The sequence below is a fragment of the Protomyctophum parallelum genome (genome assembly GCF_964188405.1).
Source record: "Protomyctophum parallelum genome assembly, chromosome: 18".
Classification (NCBI taxonomy): domain Eukaryota; kingdom Metazoa; phylum Chordata; class Actinopteri; order Myctophiformes; family Myctophidae; genus Protomyctophum; species Protomyctophum parallelum.
This window is the reverse complement of record NC_139716.1, coordinates 18,165,813-18,189,858: the sequence shown is the minus strand read 5'-3', so window position 1 is coordinate 18,189,858 and position 24,046 is coordinate 18,165,813. Positions and strand designations below refer to the sequence as shown.

Sequence of the window (24,046 nt, the reverse complement as noted above, 5' to 3'; positions counted from 1 at the left end):
TTCTTCGAGCTGCCCTGCAGTACACCATTCAACCTTTACCCCGTGTGGGGGAGCTGTCTGAATTGTGGGCATGAATTTATCAGTGGCAGAAACTACCTGACAGGAAGAAAACATTCACACAGCGTTTTTTTATTTTAATGTTTTTTATTTCACACTGACGTGTGTGTGTGTGTGTGTGTGTGTGTGTGTGTGTGTGTGTGTTTGTTCTTATATAAAACAACAGTGAAGAAATGGAATCATTTCATTTGGCGGTTGTGACCCCGCCCACCCCTTCAAACCAACCAGGTGTCCCGCCTCCAATGGGCGGGGTGTTGGCGAGAGAGAGAGCGGGAGAGGGTGCTGTCAGTGGGTGGGTCGTAATGGCGATGGTGATGGGGGAATAGGGGTCTAGTTGATCTTTGGGTGACGGAAGTCTTGTCCGGCAAACTTGGCTTTGTCCCCTAACTCTTCCTCGATCCTATAGGAGAGAACACGCAGGTTAACGATCCACTTTCAGCGCTTATAGGTCTCTCTGTCCTAGCCTTTGAAGCCAAAACCACACCAATGGTTTCAGTGTTCGTCCCAGCAGTGTGATAAGTCCTGTTGCACGTCGGCGCATGTCGACCCAAGTGATTTAATTCAATGGTTGCTTGCAACTACATGCATCTACTCGCAACCGTTTGGTTGCAAGGAGTTGCATGGTGATCCTATTGGTGTGGTTCGGGCTTTAGATTAAGATTCTCGTAGATGTATTTGAGCGATTTTTTACATTTTCATATCATCTACGAGAGTCTAAAGTGCTCTTTTCCCTCCTGTGGTGATTAGGGGGAGGGGGTGATGGATAGAGGTGTGGTTATTATTTATCCATTCTAAACAGCTCGTGTTGTTTCTGTGTGATTTATTCACCTGTTTTTGGCTCAAACATGTATGCTACATACAAACCTGCTGCTATAGGGCATAGCTGTGCATGGCGGCCATTTTCTGGTTCCATCGATCGGACCCCATTCATTTTTCCCATAGAGATTTAATAAAACAAATATTTATATAAATTATTTTAAGCCTAGAATCAATGGTGAATCATGACCATAAACCATTTGATTCTGTGAAAATAGATAAAATAAAATAAATCACACTTGTGTGAAATGAGGGCGTCCACTGTATTTATATCAGACACGAACGTCATTTAGTGCCCGGCCTAAACAGAATCAAATGTTTTATGGTCATGATTCATTCTAGGTTTAAATTATTTGTATACATACTTTTTTGTAAATCTCTATGGGATAAATGAATGTGGACCCATATGTGGACCGTCACCTACCTTATGTCTTACCCAGTGGTTTTCAACACTTTTCATATCAAGGTCTATTAAGTATTCGGCTTTGGAGCCACGACCACAATTATTTAGCCTCTCAGACCCAACACTTCGAATATTTTGTATTTTGGATACAATTTTGTCCACAATTCCATGCTGCATGAGAGCGTTACCAACTCTCCATCATTTAGCTATAGGGACCACCTGGAACCTCCTCACGGACCACTGGTTGTCCCCGGACCACTGGTTGAAAACCACTGGTCTAACCACATGCTGCTGCTATGTGGATTATTTTAATGCATGAATACATAAATACATAATGTATATTCTTATGTTGGTTTAAAGTCACTCTTCTGCTAGGTAAGGAGATTAAGATGCATCACAATGTGGACCAGGATGATTCTGCGTGAATACATTTACGTAACGTTACATAAACCATTAGTCATCTCTACTAACTAAACTTAAGTTCATTGTCGATTTTACAATAACTTCCAACGCAATGAAAATGACACTAGACTACATGCTATATTTAAAAACACCCCCATTTTGCATTGAATCATTAAAATGATTCAATGCTATACATAAATAAGTAATGAAACAAAATAGTTTTGTTTATTTATATGGTGTATGGACACCATATAAATACACTAAACTATTAGGCTACATTAGGTACATTGTTACTTTTTTTTTTTAAACAAGTTTTAAAACAAATAGTTTTAGTTTACGGGTTCAATCAAATCAATTCAGAACATAAAATGGCAATGAGGCACAATGAAAATTAGCATTTAGCTTTAGCGTATAGCGTTGGACTATGTTAAATAGCATTAGCATTTAGCTTTAGCCTATAGCGGGCACTATAATAATTAGCATATAGCAATAGTTCAGGCTACGTCTTTTAAGTTCAGCTTGCGGTCGGCTTGTTCGCAGCACCATATCGCGTTAGAGCCGTTACTGCGTTTGCGCTGCTAGCATTTTGTTTTACTAAAAGGGCAAAAAAAGTCAGTGTTAATTTAACTTCAAATCTACAAGCTCACAATCGAAGACGGCAGATCTACAAGCACACATCAGATCTACACAGGCACACAGCAGGACCTGCGAGCTCACAACGCATTGTGGCGCGACGCGTTATGAGCTTGAAGATCTGCTGTTTTGATTTTTCAGTGAGCGACACCGTCGATGGACGAGGTTCCATTTTGGTTCCTCTTCTTTGAGTTAAATTAACACTGAGCATTTTGAGGTGTCTTGAAGTGCCCTGTCTTCGTCGATGTCACGTACAAATTTATTTCTCTACATTATTACAAACACAACTCGTAAAGTCACAGTTTACGCTCGAATGCGTTAAAGTACTCCACGAATGAAAAGGGACTTCACACGATGTATCTGGCTGACTTGTATTAACCGAAGACAAAGCGAACGTGAGCAGAAATATGGAAAACGAAGATGCATCGTATAATCGGATCGTTAGCAAGTGAATCGTACAGGAATCGTGAACGCATCATGATGCATGGCAAAATGGAATCTTTTTAAAGTGAATCGCTAAGGGAATCGTGAACGCATCATAATTAGGGATGGAGCTCGAAACCCTATACCCTATTGATAAATCTAATCAAAAGTAATAAGATCAATTGGCCTTCTGTCTGTTAGAAAAGTACTGTATTTGAAGGCCATAGTAAAATATGCTGGTTCTGTTGAGAGCTTATTGTCGTCTCCCATCTTTCCACAAAATAATAGAAAATGCTCCATCCCTAATCATGATGCATGGCAGATTCGTTCGTTCGTTCACACCTCTAGGTGTCGCCACAGCTCTCTTAGTGGATCTTGGGGTGACGGAAGTCGCGTCCGGCGAACCTCGCCCTAGTGAATCCCAACTCCTCCTCAATCCTGAAGGTCAGAAGGTCAACATCAAGGTCAGAACAAAAAGGGTCAGGGTTCGTTCTAAGCCCTTGTCGTTTTAGACTTCGTCGTACGACGGTGTCGTGCGCTGACGGTAGCATGACCAATATTAGATCCACAAGCTCACGTGATGCGGTGTTATTAGATCTACAAGCTCACATCGCATAGCAGGTTTTTCAAATGCGGCGTCCATGCTGACAGAACGTAACCTGACCCCGCCAGATGGTGATTCACAAGTTCACAACATGTGTACTTCTTCCATCTGGAGGAGTCAGGTTAGACAGAACAGAGCAGAGCAGAGCAGGGGTCTTCAGGAGAGGGACCCCTTGTGGAGGAAGTCGTCCATGCACCTCCGTGAGAGCTAGTTCACCATATCTCTGCTGTCTGGAAGAAAAAACACCTAACTCCAAAATGTTCATTTTTCTGGAAATTAAAACAAAAAAAACATCCAGCTCATGGGGACTTTCGTCTAAGCGCATTTTAATACTTTCCGTTGGTTCAATATATATTTTAACCAACGCAAAGACGTGTGTTCAATAGCACTGATTTTTGAAGAAAATAAAATAAAAAAGATGACGGATGGTGGAGTTTGGCAGATTGCTTTGGCAGATAGTCAAAAACTTCAAACATGGAGTTAAGTGGTTTCTTCCGGACAGCAACGATATCTGACTTACTGCAGTGACCATGGGTTGATCAATGTTGTTTAGACATTTGTTAATTTGTTTGTTTGTCAAGTGCACTCTGAGCTGAGGACCTCTTAGGGGTCCCGGACCACCTGTTGAAGACCCCTGTGGAAAACCCTTCACAACTGGTTAGTAAATGTTTACACGATAAGAGACCGTTTCATATGTATAGTGAGAGGGTCAGTGGAGGGTTTTAGAATGTTATTTATACTGAAAGGTCACTGGAGGACAGAAATGAGTCTTCCTTGACCCAACCCCTGTGGTAAATGATTGACCACACACCAAATAATAAACAGCTTTGGTAAAAAAGAACCTTCTTCCTAAAGATACTAGTCAGGCTTCAAACTATTTGAATGCCGGTTTAGATTTGGTTATAAATATAAATTTCCTTTTCTTGGAAAGTTAAAGGTTTCTTCTTTCTTTTACTGTGTATGCTGTAAAGGCTATATGTATTTTAGATTGTATAGAGTCAAATATATATCATCTCACCCTCCCCTGGACTAAAATTAAAGCATATACCCTCCCTTGTTTTCCTCCAGTGGCCCCTCCCACAAACATTGAACAGTCCCTAAACCAGTTTACAAGATGCTAGTAGAGAACGGTTTAGAAACGGTTACGGACAAACTGAAATAAAAAAAAATAGTTTCACTTTCTCTTACACCCTATCGCCCCAAAAAACAGCATGCATGATAACGCCGGCAGGTACCAAACATTTTTCAACCAATAGTATTGTGACATGAACCTGTCCAATCACATTTTTCAACCAATAGTATCATGACATGCACCTGGCCAATCACATCTTCCACACAGAGCCATGACTCATTATGGCCACTAGAGGGCGGTGCTGTGTGTTGAATCTCAACAAACATGGCTGCTGCCATGTGTTAAGAATGATTTAGTTCTTAAACAGTAGCCTACACTAGAATTTGTTTATATGGAAACAATTTGAGGCCAGATAATAGGCAACGCAGAGACAGAAACTTCATTTGGCACTGCCTTGATATTCGTTTTAATTTGTGGTTTATCTAGCGTGACCTCTAGGCGGGTCGTGGCATGCCCTAAAAAGGAGCTCTGATAGCTGGGTTAAATTAACTCTCATAACTGGGTAAAATTAACTCTCATAGCTGGGTAAAAGTGTCTGGAGGTTCAACGCCGTGCACAACGCTGTGATTGGCTATGATGCATTTGGAGCTTGGCCGCCATCGCTGTGATTGGTTCAGACACTCACAATTCCTGTTCCACTTCCCGCCACGATAAGGGAAATTAAACACCAGTTAGTAAATGTAGTGCTCCGTGCTAGCAGAGAAGTGTTTACTAAGATACCCAGTGAACTAGTTATTAAATGTAGTGCTCCATGCTTAGAAGTGTTTACTATAACCAGTCAACTAGTTAGTGAACTAGTTAGTGGACTAGTTAGTGAACTAGTTATTCAATGTATAGTGTTCCATGCTAGCAGAGCAGTGTGTCATGCTATTATAAGTATGTAAGTGCTTCATGCATGCTAGTATAGAAGTACTTAATAAGATAACCAGTTAACTTGTTTAACTACCGGTAGTCAACTAGTTTAGCTAGTTAACTAGTAGGCTCCATGCTAGCAAAGGTGTTTACAAGGTAACGTCTATTGTTCATGGAGAATAATGATGATGATGATGATGATGTCACTCACCTCATCAGCTGGTTGTACTTGGCCAGACGCTCGGACCTACAGGGGGCGCCAGTCTTGATCTGAGGGACAGACAGACAGACAGACAGACAGACAGATGGCGGATTTGAAATAGCTGATAAACAGTCTTCAAAACGGCTCTGTCTGAGGAGCCCTGACAAATTAATATCACAATTTTTACTGTAAAATGCGTGTTTAAGGTGTGACAGTAAAGTTATTTTTCTGAATCAGATTTTGTAGAAACCAATGGCGTCACACTTTGTCCATGTATTTTGTGAATTGCCACTAGCCCCTCCTATGCCTAGATTTGACTGTTTGTGTGTACCCCATAGCGATGATTTGATTGGCTGAGCACCCCATAACGGTGATTTGATTGGCTGAGCAAAGTACGTATTGAGCCGAGTGGAATAGTAAGAGAGTGGCGACACGCTTTGATCTCGCCGCAAAGCGGGTGCCTATGGGCTATAGTTCCAAACATTGGAACTATCCCATTGAGATAGAATGAGCACTTCCGCATTCCATTGTTACAATTGGATTCAACGCTAGTGTCGCCACTCTCTTACTAGATTACTCTGGTATTGAGGATAAAAAGTGAGGACAGAAAATTGAGGACGCCACAAGTGATTATCCTTGAGGACATGAGGACTTGAGGATGTGTATGTGTATGGCAGTGGGTGTAGGGGTGGTGTAGTAGTAGTGTACTGTACCTGTCCGGTGCACAGTCCCACCACCAGGTCGGAGATGAAGGTATCTTCAGTCTCTCCGGAGCGATGGCTCACCATCACACCCCAGCCGTTGCTCTGAGCCAGCTTGCACCTGGAAAACATGGACATGTTAGACTATAGAGACAAGGTTCAACCTGGATTAGAGACGAGACGAGCGACAGGGTTTCTACCGCGCCCTAATATAAACTCATTGGCTGCCACCATTGACTCTATAGAAGATCTACAGATCTGATAACGGATCTACAAGTCTAACTCACGCCTTGATGGACTTGGTCAATTTTCTCATCAAGTTTTGGTTTAATCTTAGTCTTTTGAATAACACACAATTTAGTCTTAGTCCTATTTAGTATTCTGAAATTGCTTTGTCTTAGTCTAGTCTTAGATGATCTACAAGTCTATACTCACGCCTTGATGGACTCGGTGACGGAGCCGATCTGGTTGACTTTCAACAGCAGACAGTTGCAGGCCTTCTTCTCCACGGCTGTCTGGATACGCTTAGGGTTGGTCACCGTCAGGTCATCACCTACGATCTATAGATCATCATCACACTGTTAGGACACATCACTATGATGTGTAGATCTACTGTCTGTCACTGTCAGGTCATGATTCTATCCGGTGGTGTAGAATGTACATAGTGTCTCTCCGAGACTACTTATTGATGATGACCTACAATCTATAGAACATAATCAGACTGTGTGTGTGTGTCCTTTCTTAAAATAATTTAGAGTGGACAATTATGCCAGTTGATTCAAACGTTTGAATCAACAGTACAGTATGTCCTCCCACCAGTATGTCCTGAATATACTGTAGATACTGTACTGTCGTATCCCACTGGCTCGCCTGTCTGTCTGTCTGTCTGTCTGTCTGTCTGTCTGTCTGTCTGTCTGTCTGTCTGTCTGTCTGTCTGTCTGTCTGTCTGTCTGTCTGTCTGTCTGTCTGTCTGTCTGTCTTTCTGTCTCACCTGGATGTCGGTGGCGGCGGTGAACTTGGACCAGTTCTCCCAGTCATCCTGATCGAATGGATCCTCAATAGACATGACTGGAGAGAGAGAGAGAGAGAGAGAGAGAGAGAGAGAGAGAGTGCAGTGAGTGATTAACCTCTTGTACAACAGGTGCTATATCAGATCTATATATCATAAACGTGTCGTGTTTACCAGGGTAGCCCTTGATGAAGCTCTTGTACAGATCTCCAAGCTGATCTCCAGTGATGTGTCTGGCGGGGTCGTCCGGTGACTTGAAGTCCAGGTCGTACTTCCCGTTCCTGTAGAACTCGGACGCTGCCACGTCCATGCCGATGATGATCTTGTCTGGGTAGCCCGCCTTCTCGATGGCCGTCTTCAGCAGCTCCAGAGCTGCAATATAATAATATTACGTTAATATAACTATAATACAACTTTTTATACAACTTTAATACAACCTTATCATCCTAACGATGATGATCATATCTGGGTATCCTGCCTTCTCTAATGAATGAAAGCCTGTCTCACCCTCCCATTGTTTTAATGAATGAAAGCCTGCCTCACCCTCTCAGCCTGTCTGACCCTCATAGTTGTAATGAATGAAAGCCTGTCTCACCCTCATTGTTTTCCAGGATGTTGGGAGCGAAACCGCCCTCATCTCCAACGTTGGTGGCGTCTTGGCCGTATTTAGCCTTGATGACGTTCTTCAAGCTGTGATAAACCTGGAAATATAAATAAATTACATTGTGATACACCTGTAAATATGTACGATATATATAAATATATTACATTATGACACACCTATAAATACACTTTATTATGTTACGATGCTGTTCTTCAAGTTATGATACACCTATAGTAATACTAAGTATAGTAATAATTACATTACATAAAAATATATGTAATGTGTCCCTATAGGGGAGAAGACGCACACTCCACACAGAAAGGACGCCCCCTAGGGGACACGGGGAGAACACGCACACTCCACACAAAAAGGACGCCCCCTAGGGGATACAGGGAGAAGACACACACTCCACACAGAAAGGTCGCCCCCTAGGGGACACGGGGAGAAGACGCACACTCCACACAGAAAGGCCCTTTAGTTTAGTTAGGCCAACCCCACCTAGGGTATTTATTAAGTGATTTACCTCATGGCTTCATGGAAGTTGTTTATAAATGAATTAATTATTAATTAAGGCTTATTTATGGCCAGTGACGTGCCTGACGTAGTGAAATCAATAATAACGTTTATAAAGTTTTATTTTTATTTTATATAAATTATGTATTTATAAGTATTAAGTATAAGTATTTATACCTCAGCTCCGATCCTCATGGCCTCACGGAAGTTGTTTATAATGCTTATAGAGTAAATAAGTATGTATAAAGCTATTTCTGAAGTATGTATGTAATGTATTTATACCTCGGCTCCGATCCTCATGGCCTCACGGAAGTTGTTTATAATGCTTATAGAGTAAATAAGTATGTATAAAGCTATTTCTGAAGTATGTATGTAATGTATTTATACCTCGGCTCCGATCCTCATGGCCTCATGGAAGTTGTTGGCTCCGACAGGGAGGATCATGAACTCCTGCATGGCCAGCTTGTTTCCAGCATGGCTTCCACCATTGATGACGTTGAAGGCCTGGAGAGAGAGAGAGAGAGGAGAGTATTAATGTAATGACTGTATTGTGTGTACGTATGTATTAACTAACATCATCTAACATATATTATTTGACCCATTTTGGGCGGGAACCCCTTTTTGTGTTTCATTATGTTATACTTTAGCTATTGAAAAATAGCAGATCCGGGGCGCCTGATGGAGGGGAAAGGAACTGGTTGGAATAACGTGTTCCTTCCACGCGCTACGTCCAACCAGGGAAACTCCCCCCTGTCAGGTGTAAAGGAGCAACTTGGACACTCAGGCATGAAGGAAGCATGAGTTCAAGTCCGTTGCTCTCCCCATGTCCCCCAGTAGAGCCCAGGATCACATTAGATAATTGACACAGGGGTGAAAAATGGGTTACAAAATTGTGGGATAAAAATGATATAGTGCAAATCTTTGAATATATATTATTTCAGAGCGAATGTTTTTAACTCAAATCTTTGCTTCTGATTTTTTATCTTTATGTTGTTTTGTGATCTGATGCACTGATTGGTTGGCACTTTTAATTTCGTTCACTTTTTAAGATCTATCTATCATACAGAAAGAAGGTATGGATGTCCGCACACCGTATCTTGAGCTCCCAATAAGTTTATTCAGAAGAGCAGAATCAACGTTTCGACCCTCCGGGTCTTCATAATAGAGATTATATATAGATATATTTTTGTTCAGCACCCGTCAACTTTTTTATGGGATTTGCGTGCTTCCCTTTAGGATTTTATCATCATCATCATCATCATCATCATCATACCCATAACTTATTATGGAACGCTTGCCTTGACAGCCCATACATCCAAAGAGAGATCTGATTGTATTAAACAACGTTAATAGTCGCTAAACTCACTTTTCCACTCACTTCATGCATGCTCATGAACTCTGGAAACAAGAAAAACGGTGGAACAATGCCACTGTCTACTGTCTTACACCAGAACACATACATTTGGAAATAATGTAGATTCTGATTATAAGTGAAGCCCCTCCCCCAAGCCACCTCTAGCCACTCCCCCTCCCCTTGCAGCCCCTCCCTCCAGCCCCTCCGCTCTCCAGGTCAGTAGTAATAATAATAATAATAATAATAATAATAATGCTAACTCACAGGCACAGGCAGGATGACCTCCTTGTTTCCGGCCAGGTCAGCGATGTGTCTGTACAGAGGAACGCCCTTCTCTGCTGCTCCGGCCTTGCAGACCGCCAGAGACACGCCCAGGATCGCATTGGCTCCAAACTTAGCTGCACACAGACAGGTGGGTTAGACAGACAGACAGACAGACAGACAGACAGACAGACAGACAGACAGACAGACAGACAGACAGACAGACAGACAGACAGACAGACAGACCCTTACATTTGTTCTCAGTGCCGTCCAGTTCCAACATCCAGTGGTCAATCTTCGCCTGGTCAACAACACTGAAGCCCTGCAGACAGACAGACAGACAGACAGACAGACAGACAGACAATCAATGACCGTAATGATAATGAACTGGCCAGACTAACATCGATGGAATTAACGGGTTGTCAAGCTTATTTATTCTTCTATTTTTACTTGGCTTTTCATGTTTTTTGTGTTTTGTCTTATTGTGTGATATATGTATAGTTGTATATACTGTTATGCGTGTTTGTTTGTTGGTCCTCCAGAATAGCTTCTAATAGGAATGTATGTAAAATGCGTGCGTGCGTGCGTGCGTGCGTTACCTTCTCAATCAGTTTGGGAGCGATGTCCTTGTTCACGTGATCTACAGCCTTCAGAGTTCCTGAGGAAAACGTGAATGAGAGTTAAAACTACAAGATGGAGATCTAGATTCAGACTCCTATGCCATCTAATTTCTACATTTGAGCAAGAATGGTGCAGCACTACAGTAGTTGGATATATCATTCATTTCAGTTACTCTTGTGTTTTTGCTACAATAGAGATTTAAGAGAGGTTTAAAGGACAACATTAGTTTTTTTCCACAAAGGTTCATGTTTTAGGTTGTTCATTTTTGTATTACTTACTATAGTATAACAAATGCATGTCATTTTAAACACTTGACTAGAATGATGATGTATTGTACACACTAGTGGTACTGTCCTAGTCTGAGGTGGTCACTAGAGGGCGCCAGAAAACTCTGAATGAACCACTGCAACTACTATTGTTTCTAACACAACTGTTAGCTGAGCTGGACATTTTCAACTACATGTTTTGAATGTTTGCTTTGAACTGTACTTGAGTAACTGTTTGTTTGGAAATGTATAACTTCCTCTCCACTATATGATAGTATCCCCACAGTATTTTTCCATAATGCTGTTTTGTGCTGTCATAACTAAAAAAAGAGAAACCACCTGTTACAGCATAGAAAAGTCAAAATAGTAGTGTATATAGTACTAGTGTATTTGTACATAAATACCTTCTCTACTATATGTTACATATACAATAGTAGTGTAGTGTATATAGTACTAGTGTAATAGTACATAAATACCTTTTCCCAGGTAGCGTCCCTTCTCTCCGTCTCTGAGCTCAAGAGCCTCATGGATACCAGTGGATGCTCCGCTGGGAACGGCAGCCCTGAAGCGACCTGTAAGCACACGCGCACGCACGCACACACACACACACACACACGCACGCACGCACGCACGCACGCACGCACGCACGCACGCACGCACGCACGCACGCACGCACGCACACACACACACACACACACACACACACACACACACACACACACGCGCGCGCGCGCGCGCGCGCGCGCCGCACGCACGCACGCACGCACGCACGCACGCACGCACGCACGCACGCACGCACGCACGCACGCACGCACGCACACGCACACGCACACGCACACGCACACACACAGACACAGACACAGACACACGGAGAGGTTAATGCTATTGAACGTCGCTGACATTCAGATAATGTTGTAACTACGGTTGTCACCGGTCGACCACGTGATCGTAAATTGGGGCCGAATTTTTGCCATTTTCAAATGATCGGAATCAGACCGGGAGCAAAGAAAAACATGATCCCTAGAGTATCAATATTATATCTATATCATGATATTAGACTGGATATTGTCTGTGATTTTTGTACTACTGTGATATGGCATAATGAGTGTTCTATAAACATGTAAGTATCGGGAGTCGGGAGAATCGGTATCGGCAGATACTCAAAATCAAAATGATCAGAATCGGATCGGGAGCAAATTCAGCAAAATAACGTGATCGGGACTATCCCTAAAGTTGTAACTATGGTAACTATAAGACACGACTTGTTTGCAACTTTCAGTACGGACTTTGAGTCACGGAACCACCATTTGATGACATTTAGCCTTTTACACTGTAAAAGGTCCATTTTATTTGGTTACTAACTTTCCATAATTTAGCTGGGGACCACCTGGAAGCCCCTCAAGGACCACTGGTGGTCCCCGGACCACTGGTTTAAACCACTGTCCTAAATATTTTCAAAGATTGAGTTTTTGGTAGAAAACAAGCTTTATTCAACGGCCCATATAACTAAAGAACCCATGATCGCGGTATAACATTTCCCTCTTTTCTTTTTTTTGGGTGGGTGGGGGGGGTTTACATCAATTTTTTAACACACCTCCATGTTTGTCAGGTATGTAGGAAGTCGTGGCAACCATACTTTCTTGTGAAAGTTATACTGTTGCAGTGAAACTGTTTTGATTGGTTTGTGATTTAAAGTAACCTGGGGGTGGGGTTGGGTTGTGTGGGGTCGTAGGGTTAGGGGTAGAGTGGCTGGTAGAACAGCTGGAAGGGAACCGTGAGGTTCCCGGTTCGATCCCTGTGGGCTCCCCCAGAGTTGGTGTCGAAAGTGTCGTTGAGCAAGACTCTGAACCCCTATAATTGCTCCCGATGTGCAGGTTGGTGCCTTGCATGGTTTCCTCTGCCGTCGGTGTGTGAATGGATGAATGAAATGCACAGCGCTATATATAAATGCACCATTTAATATGTAGGGTTCTCACCTTTGTGGGTCCAGAGGTCCACCTCCACGGTGGGGTTTCCCCTGGAGTCCAAGATCTCCCTGGCATGGATCTTAGTGATAGACATCTTTACTGTGGAGAGACAGACAGGCAGAGAGTCAGACAAGACAGGCAGAGAGTCAGACAGACAGGCAGAGTGACAGGCAGACTGTTATTCAATGACCTGGAATGTGTGTGTGTGTGTGTGTGTGTGTGTGTGTGTGTGTGTGTGTATGTGTGTGTGTGTGCATGCGTGCGTGCGTGTGTGAGACCTGCATTAGCTATCCTGTGTAGCGCCATGTGTGTGTGTGTGTGTGTGTGGGTATGTGTGTGTCTCCCCGCCCACCCTATACAGTTCCCTAAGCCCCGCCCTAAGCCCCCCCCCCACACACACACACACACACACACACAGCCTATCACAGAGCAGCTGCCCTGACAGCTGAACCAATATGAACGCAGGAGAGAACAATTCTATTTCCTGATCCGAATGAAGGTCAGAGAGAGAGACAGAGAGAGAGAGAGAGAGAGCGAGCGAGAGACCCGTGACTAACTATTGTTATGCTGAAGTTCATGGTTTTTATAATAGCTGTTTTACACATTTATTTATTTATTTATTTATTTATTTATTTATTTATTTATTTATTTATTTATTTATTTATTTATTTATTTATTTATTTATTTATTTATTTATTTATTTATTTATTTATTTATTTACTTACTAACAGCACATATTGTTTCTAACTTCTGATGCTTGTTTTCACGCATGCCAATAAATATCCTGTGAATCAAATACATTTGAATTGTATTGAATCAAATCAAACCGAAGTGTTCACAGCAACGCCTCTGTGTGTGTGTGTGTGTGTGTGCGCGCTGTCTCCAGTAGCCTTTGACATTTCCTCAGAGGACATCACTGTTATTACTGTGAGACACACACACGCGCACACACACACAATGCTCAGAGGACAGTTGGGCCACTTAGAGGGTGATACTGTATCTCAGAGCAAATGTCACACACATTCCACGTGCATGTGCGTGCGCGCGTGTGTGTGTGTGTGTGTGTGTGTGTGTGTGTGTGTGTGTGTGTGTGTGTGTGTGCAGCTGTTGTCTGCCGTCACTGACCACTCAAGATTCATAACCCTTTACCCCCCCACCACAAACGTTAAGTCTGTGCCCTATCTCTGTGTGTGGGTGTCACACACACAAACAGACTGAGTCTCTGTGTGTGTGTGTGTGTGTGTGTGTGTGTGTGTGTGTGTGTGTGTGTGTGCGTACGTACGTGCAGAACCTGCTCGCTAAAAGGTCAAAGGGTCATAAACAGTGATTGACAGCGACAATGTACATTTACTCGCGTATTTGTGTATTTTGGGATACATTCACTCCACTCAAAATAATATTTTATTGTTCTTTTGACTCCAAAGGGAAAAAGCTATATTTCAAGTCAAAACAGATCTAAGCTCCCATGACTTCTACATCTGTTATTTTCACTAGCATTGAAATATATATTTTTTTTTGTAAGTTATATTTTTAAAAGCATGCATTTATGAATACTTAAGTATTTCGTAACAGCAAGTACTTGAGTACTTGAGAAATACTTGAGAAATAGGCTAATGGAGTTGAGTACTATTTTCATCAGTGCCTTACCCCTTATCCCTAAACTTCTTTGCCTTTGCCTTTTTTTACTATTTTGTAAAACATTTTTTAATACAGTAGTTCCAATAGCCGATATACAAGTTCACAACATGTCGATGTAGTGTGTGTGTGTGTGTGTGTGTGTGTGTGTGCGTGCGTGCGTGCGTGCGTGCGTGCGTGTACACACTAGCAACTTTTAAATAAAGTTTAGCATGTTTCCATCGCGATAGGATAAAAACGGAAACAAAAAAAGCATTACTTTACATAAGGTTCCTCCATTTTCAATTCATCAGAACATTTAACGACATAAAATATATACACTTCTAATAAAAAAATAAATCATAGTGTACGCGGCTAGAAAAGCATTGTACACTAGTATAGAAGGTAAAGGGGGAGGGGGGCTTTAACTTTTCAATTCGCCTTTTACAGGGGCGAATTGCAGTAGGCTACTCTTTGAGAGTGGTTTTGAAGGAGTCTAGGGATTCAGATTTCTTAACGGCTGTTGGTAGGGCGTTCCACATTTTAGTGGCATAGGATCGAAATGAATTTAGCCTGACTGATTCATTTACAATAAGGACAATATCAGTCACCAGAAGCAGAGACGTGTGTTTTCAATGAGTATAACGTTCATTAGAAGGACAATATCAGTCACCAGAAGCAGAGACGTGCTTTTTACGAGATTAGGACAGGGGTGATCACACTTTTATTTTAAACTCGTGAGCTACTTTCAAAATGACCAGCTCAACCAGATCTACCCATTGCTGAAAATAGTTTAAAACAAATACCTGAGGGGTGGCTTTGGAATAGCTGCACTGGCATGCGATAATAAGACAGACGCACTTGGAATGGAAAATAGAGGGGAAATGGAATTGTTTTTTTGTTTTTTTTATATAACTTTTTAATGACATTTGTGCACAAAGTCTGTACTCATGAAAAGAAAGTATTGCATTGTGGGTTTGAGCTGACAGGCCCTGTTTTGATGTCAATCAATCAAGTCACCTAAATTCAAGAGGCAGATGCGAAAAATAGGTCTTTTAAATATTAAAATGATAAATGTTTAGGGGCATGTCATGTGGTCTACCTGCACAGCCTTTGTGATCTAGTGTGCTGGTAAGATTGCCTTACCTTTTGGGCACCCTTGCATTGGAAGGACAGTGTGTATCTTTTCAATGAAGTTTGTTGCTGAACGGTCTTAATACATGACAGTATACACTTTATAGAGGAGAGTCTGGTCTAATGCATATGTAAATATTTAATCATTCGTACTATAGGTCGGGTTTATGGCCGTGGCAGACTCTCAGAGAGAGAGAGAGAGTTACGACACCAGCTGACCTTTGGAGGATCAGGTGGACTTTGTTCTGTTTGGATGCAGTGTGAATGAGTTGAGCAACATATCAGCCTTAACAGCTTCCTCTTTGTTACGCTATCTGCATGGTTAAAAAAACCCCATTCAAATAAACACGCTGCTACGCACGTTATCTGCACGCGGAACCCATTCACTGTGTGTGTGTGTGTGTGCGTAGGTGATATAGAGCACGACACTGCGGCATGTGCGGTGCGTGCGTGTACGTATGGAGGTGATATACAGCATGACGCTGTGGCATGGTTTTACTGTTTGTTATGCATGTAAACTTGTAAAGGTTCATGATCATTGTCTGAAAGCAGCCCTGCAAACACGTCCGTACCGTACGTGGTGCATGTGTAGGTTCGTTCATGATCATTGTCTGAAAGCAGCCATGCAAACACGCCTGTACGTGGTGCATGTATAGGTTCATGATCATTGACTACAGTGGTTCCCAATCTTTTTAGCCTGTGACCCAAAAAGACAAATTATAGCTGTTTGCGCCCGGAACCCAAACTAGAGAAAATAGCCGATCTACTCTAGCTCACAACGCGTCGATCGGCTTGCAGATCGGCCATTTATCTTGATTTGTTTTCTAATTGATGGAATGTTTCTTTTATGTATTCATGAAATGAATCATTCAAATGATTTGGGAATGATTTTAGATTTCTTTTTTTTAATAAAGGGACCCATAAAAATGTGTCTGCGACCCACAAATGAGTCCCGGGCCAGTGTTTTGGGAACCAGTGGTCTAACACCACCATGTAGCAGCTCTGCTAAGTGCTAACACGCCTCTATATAGAGCGTCGCAGTCCCGCCCCCTCGAGAGACCCGGAAAATAAATCCCTGTTCATTTTCCTCATAGACTTTTCAAAAAGTATTTATTTAAATACGCCACGGACAAAGCCAACTCTTGTCGTGACAATAAACACAATGTTTTGGGCCAAATTATTTGTTTGGTCCAAAATATTGTGTTTGTTGTCATGATTTGTCACGACTCGAGTTGGCTTCCTACGACGATGTATAGGTTAATGATAGCGAGCACGTCTGTCTGTCTGTCTGTCTGTGGTGACTTTTCTGTCTGTTCATTCACCTATAAGAATACACTAGGGCTGACCTCTCGATCGTTCTTTTTAAAGTCGAAGCTTCTAGGCCTAAAAACAAGCCGAATTCGAAGCTTTGTGACTCATTGTGTCGACATGTTATGCTGATGAGTTGTGAAAACTGGATTTTTCTTTTAAATAAAATAAAAACTAGATTTTTCATGTTCGCATTTCATGCCATGGGAAGGGGGGGGGGGGGGGGGTCAGTCCTAGAATACAGAATCATTACATCATTACAATCATTACAATAAATGATTGTTACAGGCCAGTCCACACCAAATGCAACTCCTACTCCTTGCAGCAAATGGAAATTGCAAGGAGTTGCATTGCTGTGGCCTGGCCTTTTTATTTAGACAGGCAGCCTCTCTGTAGACCGCTTTAAAGCACAGCTCAAGACCTACATATTTATTCACACTCGCTTTTAGTTGATTGTTTTGATCTTGGTGTTTCTATTCTATTCATTATGTCTTCGCCGTTCTTTAAATCTTTTAGTATAGGTAAACAATAACTTATGATGTTATGGGTAGGTGGATGATAAACAAATTAGCACAACTAAAAATAAATGTCATGATTTATGTGTAACCGAGGAAGCATCTGTTATTTTAGATTTTAGCGTCGGCTGTTCAAAAATAGCAGATCTGCAAGCTGCAAAAAATAATCTTGAACATTTGTGCAAATAGTATGTTTTAGAGTGAAAACAATTTCAACTCAAATCTTTACTTCTGGGGGGTCCCTCCCTATAACTAAATATTTTGAGATGGGGGGGTCGGCGGCCAAATACATATAATTTTGGGGATCCTTAGTAATGTTTTGGGTGAACTATACTCCTTTCATGTTACAGCCGTGATTCTCAAACCGTATTATTTTGAGGGATCCATATTATATCCATATTTAACCTTTTTGTGTCCCCCGTCCCCTCCTCATCCCCCTGATGACACTATAATACAGCATCGCACAAAAGCATCAAAAGCATCAGAATCTACAAGCTTGAAATGTTTCGAGCTTGTAGATCTGCTACTTTCGACATGTGTTGAATTTGCATCCTGAAAACTTTCGGACATAATGAGGTTTCCAACCGACAGAGACAACTTATAGCAACAAAACTGTCAGGATTTAGAAGACATTTGTAGAATCGGCCTCTGGTCTTAATTGGTATAACTCACTAGTGATAATTACTGAGCATTCAGAGAGCACTTACTTAAGTACAATACTGCAATATAGAAATACTCTGTTACAAGTAAAAGTCCGGAATTCAAATTCAAATGTAATTCAAATGTAAAATTCATGTAAAAGTACACAATTATTGGCATGTAAAATGTACTTAAAGTAGAAAGTACTCATTATGCAGAAAATCTCATTTCATGTTTTCAAATATATATAAAATATATATTTTTTAAAGTAGCAGATGCCAGATCTACAAGCTCACAATGTGTCACGTTGTGATACATTGTGAGCTTGTAGAGCGTCTATTTTCAAATGGCCGAAATGTATATAGGGATGAAGTGGTTAACGAATGTTTTGTAATAGTAATCAAAATCTACAAAGTAATTAGCAACTAAAGTTTTCATATAAATGAAGTGGAGTAGAAGTAAACTTATTGGAAACTGGAAATACTCCAGTAAAGTGAAAATACCTCAAAATTGTACTTAAGTAGAGTACTTAAGTAAATGTTACTTTTCCACCACTGCCCCTTTATCTGAGCGGTATAGGTTCGATCTCCCTTAAATCGGAGGACAAATGTGTAAAGTTTCAACTGAATAAAGTTTTAATTGCCACAGTTCAAGGAAGCCGGCCTGTATTCAGTTCCTCTGTACCGTTGGAACAATGAAAATAAAAAAATAAAAAAATTGCATTCAGAGTCAAACCAACAGCTTATTTAATGACATTTAAATAATTCTACGCCGCGTGCATGTATGGCGAACAGATTCCTTACCGTATAGATGGTCGGTGGGTCTGTCCGGCGGTGTCTGACTTGCGCGACTGTCCGACTTGGAAAGTGACCAGACCGGTCGTGGCCGTGGGCTTTTTATAGACCTGAGTCACTGAGAGGGGGGGAGGAGGGGGGGTCGTCCGCATATAGAGCTCCAGGGAGCGTGTGGATGGTGCACGCCTGCACCAAAACGTAGAACCCTGCAGAGACACACAGAGAGAGAGAGAGAGAGAGAGCGAGAGAGAGAGAGAGAGAGAGAGAGAGAGAGGGAGAGACTTTGGAGACATTGTGTACTTTTCAATGAGAAAGGCTGGGAAGTAACTATAAGTGCATTTTACTTAAGTACACTTTTGAGATATTTTTGTACTTCCTCTTTACTCCAATACAATACAATTTCCAATACTTGTATTCCTGTATATGCACTGACTTTTCTTACTGTTTTTATTATTGACATCTATTGGATGCTACTATACTAACACAGTTATGTCGCTTTTTGCATTGCATTGGATTAACGCCATCGAGTTATAACTTTGTTGTACACTTGTCTTGTGTCCAATGAATCTATGAATCCATCCATCCATACTCCACTATAGCAGTGGCTCCCAAAGTGGGGTCCGGGGTCCCCCAGGGGTACCTGAGGGAGTTCCAGGGGGTCCCCAGCTAAATGATAGTTTGGAACCATTTGTTCCATTTGTACACTCTCATAGTTAAATTTAATAAATTAACATTGCTTTTACAATATAAATTGGGCTGAGAGTGTACAAATGTCTACATTTATACACTCTCAGAGTTGAATTAACATTGATTTTACGATATAAATTGGGGTCCCAGAGATAGAAATCCCATTAATCCATTTAGGGCGGGAACCCTTTTTGGTGTTTTAAGCATTATGTTATACTTTAGCTATTTAAAAATAGCAGAATTACAAGCTCACAATGTGGCGCAAATCCTGACAGAAAACTGTCAGGATTTAGAAGACATTTTATAAATTTCGACATCAGGCCTAAATGGGTTAAATGGGGGTCTGTAGACTAATGCATGTCAAACTGGGGGTCCTTGAAATGAAACGGGTTGAGAATTACTGCTAGAGCTGTAAAGACCTTCTCTTCTCGTCCCTGGCATATCTTTTCAAAGGGGGTCAGCAGGCTCATCAGTGTCAATCTGGGTGACATGAAAAAGTTTGGGAACCACTGCACTATAGATCGGTTGCAAATATGCCTCACTACATTTATTCTGAAAAACGTTACTGATTATTATTACAAAACATACATTAACCGCTTCAGCCCTATTATATAGCGGCTATATATAATAGCGAAATGACGAAATGTATAGGCTATCTTATATAGTCTATACATTTCGTCCATTTGAAAATAGCAGATCTACAAGCTCGACAATGCGTCGCGAGCTTGTAGATCTGCTATTTTCAAAATATATTTTATACATTTATTATTTTATTTACATTTGAAAACTTTGAAATGGGACATTCTGTGTAATGAGTACTTTCTATACTTTTGCTACTCTGACACGCATTTGGTACATTTTCATACCAATAGGCTACCTTTGTACTTTTACTCAAGTAAATGTTGAATTCCAGACTTCCGGAAGATATAAAAAAAAACAATACATTTTGAACGTGTGAAATGGGACATTCTGCACAGTGAGTACTTTTTGATGCCAATACTTTTGTACCTTTACTCAAGTATAGGCCTACATTTTGAATTCCAGACTTTTACTTAATTAAAATATTTGAGTACTTTTTCAACCACTGCTAGTACTTCCGGGCCAAAGGTCCATTTACAATGTAGAGATCTGTTTAGGCGACATGCATCCAAACTGCGCACTTGCGCGTGTGCGTGCATGTGCGCGTGCGTACTTGCGACCGTGTGTGTGTGTGTGTGTGTGCACTTGTCAGACGGTCCCTAACTATCAGAAGGTCATAGTTCACTAGCAAGGAGATATACGAGAAAGGCCAACACGCGTGCTTGCACCCACGCACGCAAACGCACGCACACACACACATACTGTACAAACAGACGCACACATGCACACGCTTAGCCTTTACAGTGGGCCGGTCACAAATTCTTGCCCTTTGCATACTGTACTGGTCACTCGCACGTACACAAACACACACACACTGTGTATATACTGTGCAATTAAAGTAAACTTAAACTAAGAGAAGTATACTATACACTATAGAGTGCTATGTCTACATAACATGCTATCTAAATGACATACGTTGAGCCTTAAGGTCCCCTCACAACCTTCTCATGTTCTACTATATACAAATAGCTATAGTGTCTCACACACACACACACACACACACACAGGGTGGACATGCGGTACAGCACGGCCCTTTAACTTGAGGTTAAATATAAACATCACATGACAGACAGGCAGACGAGAATACAGGTTCAAGTCCAGCCGAGGGAGGCAGCTAAGCCAATACTCATCGATGTACTCAGTACAGTGGAAATAAGCCAATACTCATCGATGTACTCAGTACTGTGGAAATAAGCCAATACTCATCGATGTACTCAGTACAGTGGAAATAAGCCAATACTCATCGATGTAATCAGTACAGTATGGGCGAGGGGTAGTCATTGATGTACTCAGTACAGTGGGAACTGCACTCCTCCAACCTCACTGTTTGATGTCTGTGCTGCTACCGTGTGCGCGCGTGCGTGCGTGCGTGCGTGTGTGTGTGCATGCGCTCTGGGTGTGTGTGTGTGTGTGTGTGTAGTTTGAATATGTGTTTAAAACAGTGACTGCTCATGGACACACTGGAAAACTGCTGTTTGGCCGCCATCTAGTGTTCACCAGCAGACACTACATGTATCTGAAGATAATTATGGATGATGTAAATCAGTTGTTCTCAAACCTTTTCATATCAAGGACCCCCATCTGAACATTATGTTGTACCAGGGATTGGACATATTTAATGTGCCAGGGACCCCCAGAAGATACAATTTATGTTAAGAAATTCAACATAATTATAAACTATGCAAACATTTACCCGAGACTTTTCAAAACATTTAAAGAAAATGTATAGCCACTGTAAACTTGTCTGACAGTACTACACTAGTGAAACATGAGACTGCTATTTCTCCTACCCAATAAGCTGACTATCAGGTGCATAACATCCAGCAACAAAGTTCATTTACTTTAGGCTTTAATTATACTCATTGTGTTTTGTTTTTTCTCTCCAATTGCAGCCAAACTGTGTGGCAGAATTACCCTGTCACTGACACATATACGGACATATAACAATGTTTCCCTATATGTCAAATATGTATGAATAAGACCAGTGCTACTCGACCATCCCAGATTCATATCACGCAGTGGCTAGAGCTCCTCTCGGTGAGTCCGACCACAACACCATTCTCCTAGTCCATAAGTATCGCCAGAAACTAAAGGTGGCAAAACCAACTGTCAAACTGTGTAGGAAATGGTCTCCACAAGCCATAGATACATTACAGGACAGTTTGGAGTCCACAGAATGGACTAACCTCTGGACTGACGGTCAGGATATTGACACTTACACTGACACTGTTACATCCTACATTCACTTCTGTGAGAGTGTTTGCACTCCCACAAGGACCATTATGGTTTTTCTTATTATTTCTCATTTCTTATTATTTCTCATTTCTTATTATTTCTAATTTCTCATTTCTTATTATTTCTAATTTCTCATTTCTTATTTCTTATTATTTCTCATTTCTCATTTCTTATTATTTCTCATTTCTCATTTCTTATTATTTCTCATTTCTCATTTCTTTTCCTATTCTTTTCTTATTTCTTATTTTTTTATTATTATTTTTATTATTTCTTATTATTTCTCATTTCTTATTATTTCTCATTTCTCAATTTCTTATTATTTCTCATTTCTCATTTCTTATTATTTCTCTTTTTTTTCCTCTTTTTTTTCTTATTTTTTTTCCTTTTTCTTTCGTATTTATTTCTTATTTCAAAAAGTCGCGACTAAAACGTTTTTTGTCGCGACTTTTTGTCGCTACTAAAAATTCGCGACTAAAAAAGTTGCAAAAAAGGCCTGCAAAAAAAAAAAAAAAGCCTGCACAAAAAGGCCTGCAAAAAAAGAAAAAGAAAAAAGAGCCTGCACAAAAAAAAACTTTTTAGTCGCGACCAAAAAGTCGCGACTAAAAGGTCGCGACAAAAAGTCGCAACTAAAAGGTCGTGACAAAAAGTCGCGACTAAAAGCCATCGCAATTTTTTCATCATCGCAATTTTTTCATCATCGCAATTTTTTCGCTTTTTTTTCGCCATCGTTTTTTTTTCCGCCATCGCTTTTTTTTTGCCATCGCTTTTTTTTTGCCATCGCTTTTTTTCGCCATCGCTTTTTTTCGCCATCGCTTTTTTTTCGCCATCGCTTTTTTTCACCATCGCTTTTTTTCGCCATCGCTTTTTTTTCGCCATCGCTTTTTTTTCGCCATCGCTTTTTTTCCGCCATCGCTTTTTTTTCGCCATCGCTTTTTTTCCGCCATTGCAATTTTTTTGCCATCGCTTTTTTTTCCGCCATCGCTTTTTTTTTGCCATCGCTTTTTTTTCCGCCATCGCTTTTTTTTCGCCATCGCTTTTTTTTCTTCTAAATTTCTTATTATTTCTCATTTCTCATTTCTTATTATTTCTCTTTTTTTTCCTATTTTTTTTCTTCCTTTTTTTCCTTTTTCTTTCGTATTTTTTTCTTATTTCAAAAAGTCGCGACTAAAACGTTTTTTGTCGCGACTTTTTGTCGCTACAAATAATTTGCGACTAAAAAAGTTGCAAAAAAAGGCCTGCTAAAAAAAAAAAAAGCCTGCACAAAAAAGGCCTGCAAAAAAAATAAAAATAAAAAAGAGCCTGCACAAAAAAAAACTTTTTTTCACTCATTGCAATTTTTTCGCTTTTTTTTCGCCATCGCTTTTTTTCCGCCATTGCTTTTTTTTCGCCATCGCTCTTTTTCGCCATCGCTTTTTTTTCGCCATCGCTTTTTTTCGCCATCGCTTATTTTCGCCATCGCTTTTTTTTCCCCATCGCTTTTTTTCGCCATCGCTTTTTTTTCGCCATCGCAATTTTTTTGCCATAGCTTTTTTTTTCGCCATCGCTTTTTTTCGCCATCGCTTTTTTTCGCCATCGCTTTTTTTTCGCCATGGCAATTTTTTTTGCCATAGCTTTTTTTTCCGCCATCGCTTTTTTTTTGCCATCGCTTTTTTTCCGCCATC

The 24,046-nt window shown here is 40.9% G+C and overlaps 1 protein-coding gene across 2 annotated transcripts; it reads right to left on the bottom strand.

Moving 5' to 3' along the window:
• Positions 1-124: 124 nt before the first annotated feature.
• Positions 125-18,901, bottom strand: LOC310875823 (beta-enolase). 2 transcript variants are annotated; one of them, XM_083789215.1, is made up of 15 exons: positions 18,834-18,901; positions 12,830-12,919; positions 11,330-11,425; positions 10,566-10,624; positions 10,219-10,288; positions 9,970-10,103; positions 8,739-8,855; positions 7,830-7,935; positions 7,409-7,606; positions 7,217-7,293; positions 6,661-6,785; positions 6,238-6,346; positions 5,534-5,592; positions 3,077-3,172; positions 125-457 (listed from the first exon to the last, which is right to left on the bottom strand). In XM_083789215.1, the coding sequence occupies exons 2-14, from the start codon at positions 12,912-12,914 to the stop codon at positions 3,100-3,102; spliced, it is 1,308 nt and encodes a 435-aa protein (XP_083645341.1). In that variant the 5' UTR covers positions 12,915-12,919; positions 18,834-18,901; the 3' UTR covers positions 125-457; positions 3,077-3,099. The 2 variants fall into 2 exon arrangements, with proteins under 2 accessions (XP_083645341.1, XP_083645342.1); XM_083789216.1 differs by lacking the exon at positions 3,077-3,172.
• Between the last annotated feature and the right edge of the window lie 5,145 nt (positions 18,902-24,046).

Bases quoted from the DNA above. Each gene is read 5' to 3' on its own strand.
- LOC310875823 (XM_083789215.1), bottom strand. From the start codon at position 12,914: ATGTCTATCACTAAGATCCATGCCAGGGAGATCTTGGACTCCAGGGGA. The intron at 6,347-6,660 runs GTGAGTATAGAC...CATGTTTTCCAG, and splicing joins GTCACCGAGTCCATCAAGGC to GTGCAAGCTGGCTCAGAGCA. The intron at 3,173-5,533 runs GTGAGTGACATC...TCTGACCTTCAG, and splicing joins AAGTACAACCAGCTGATGAG to GATTGAGGAGGAGTTGGGAT.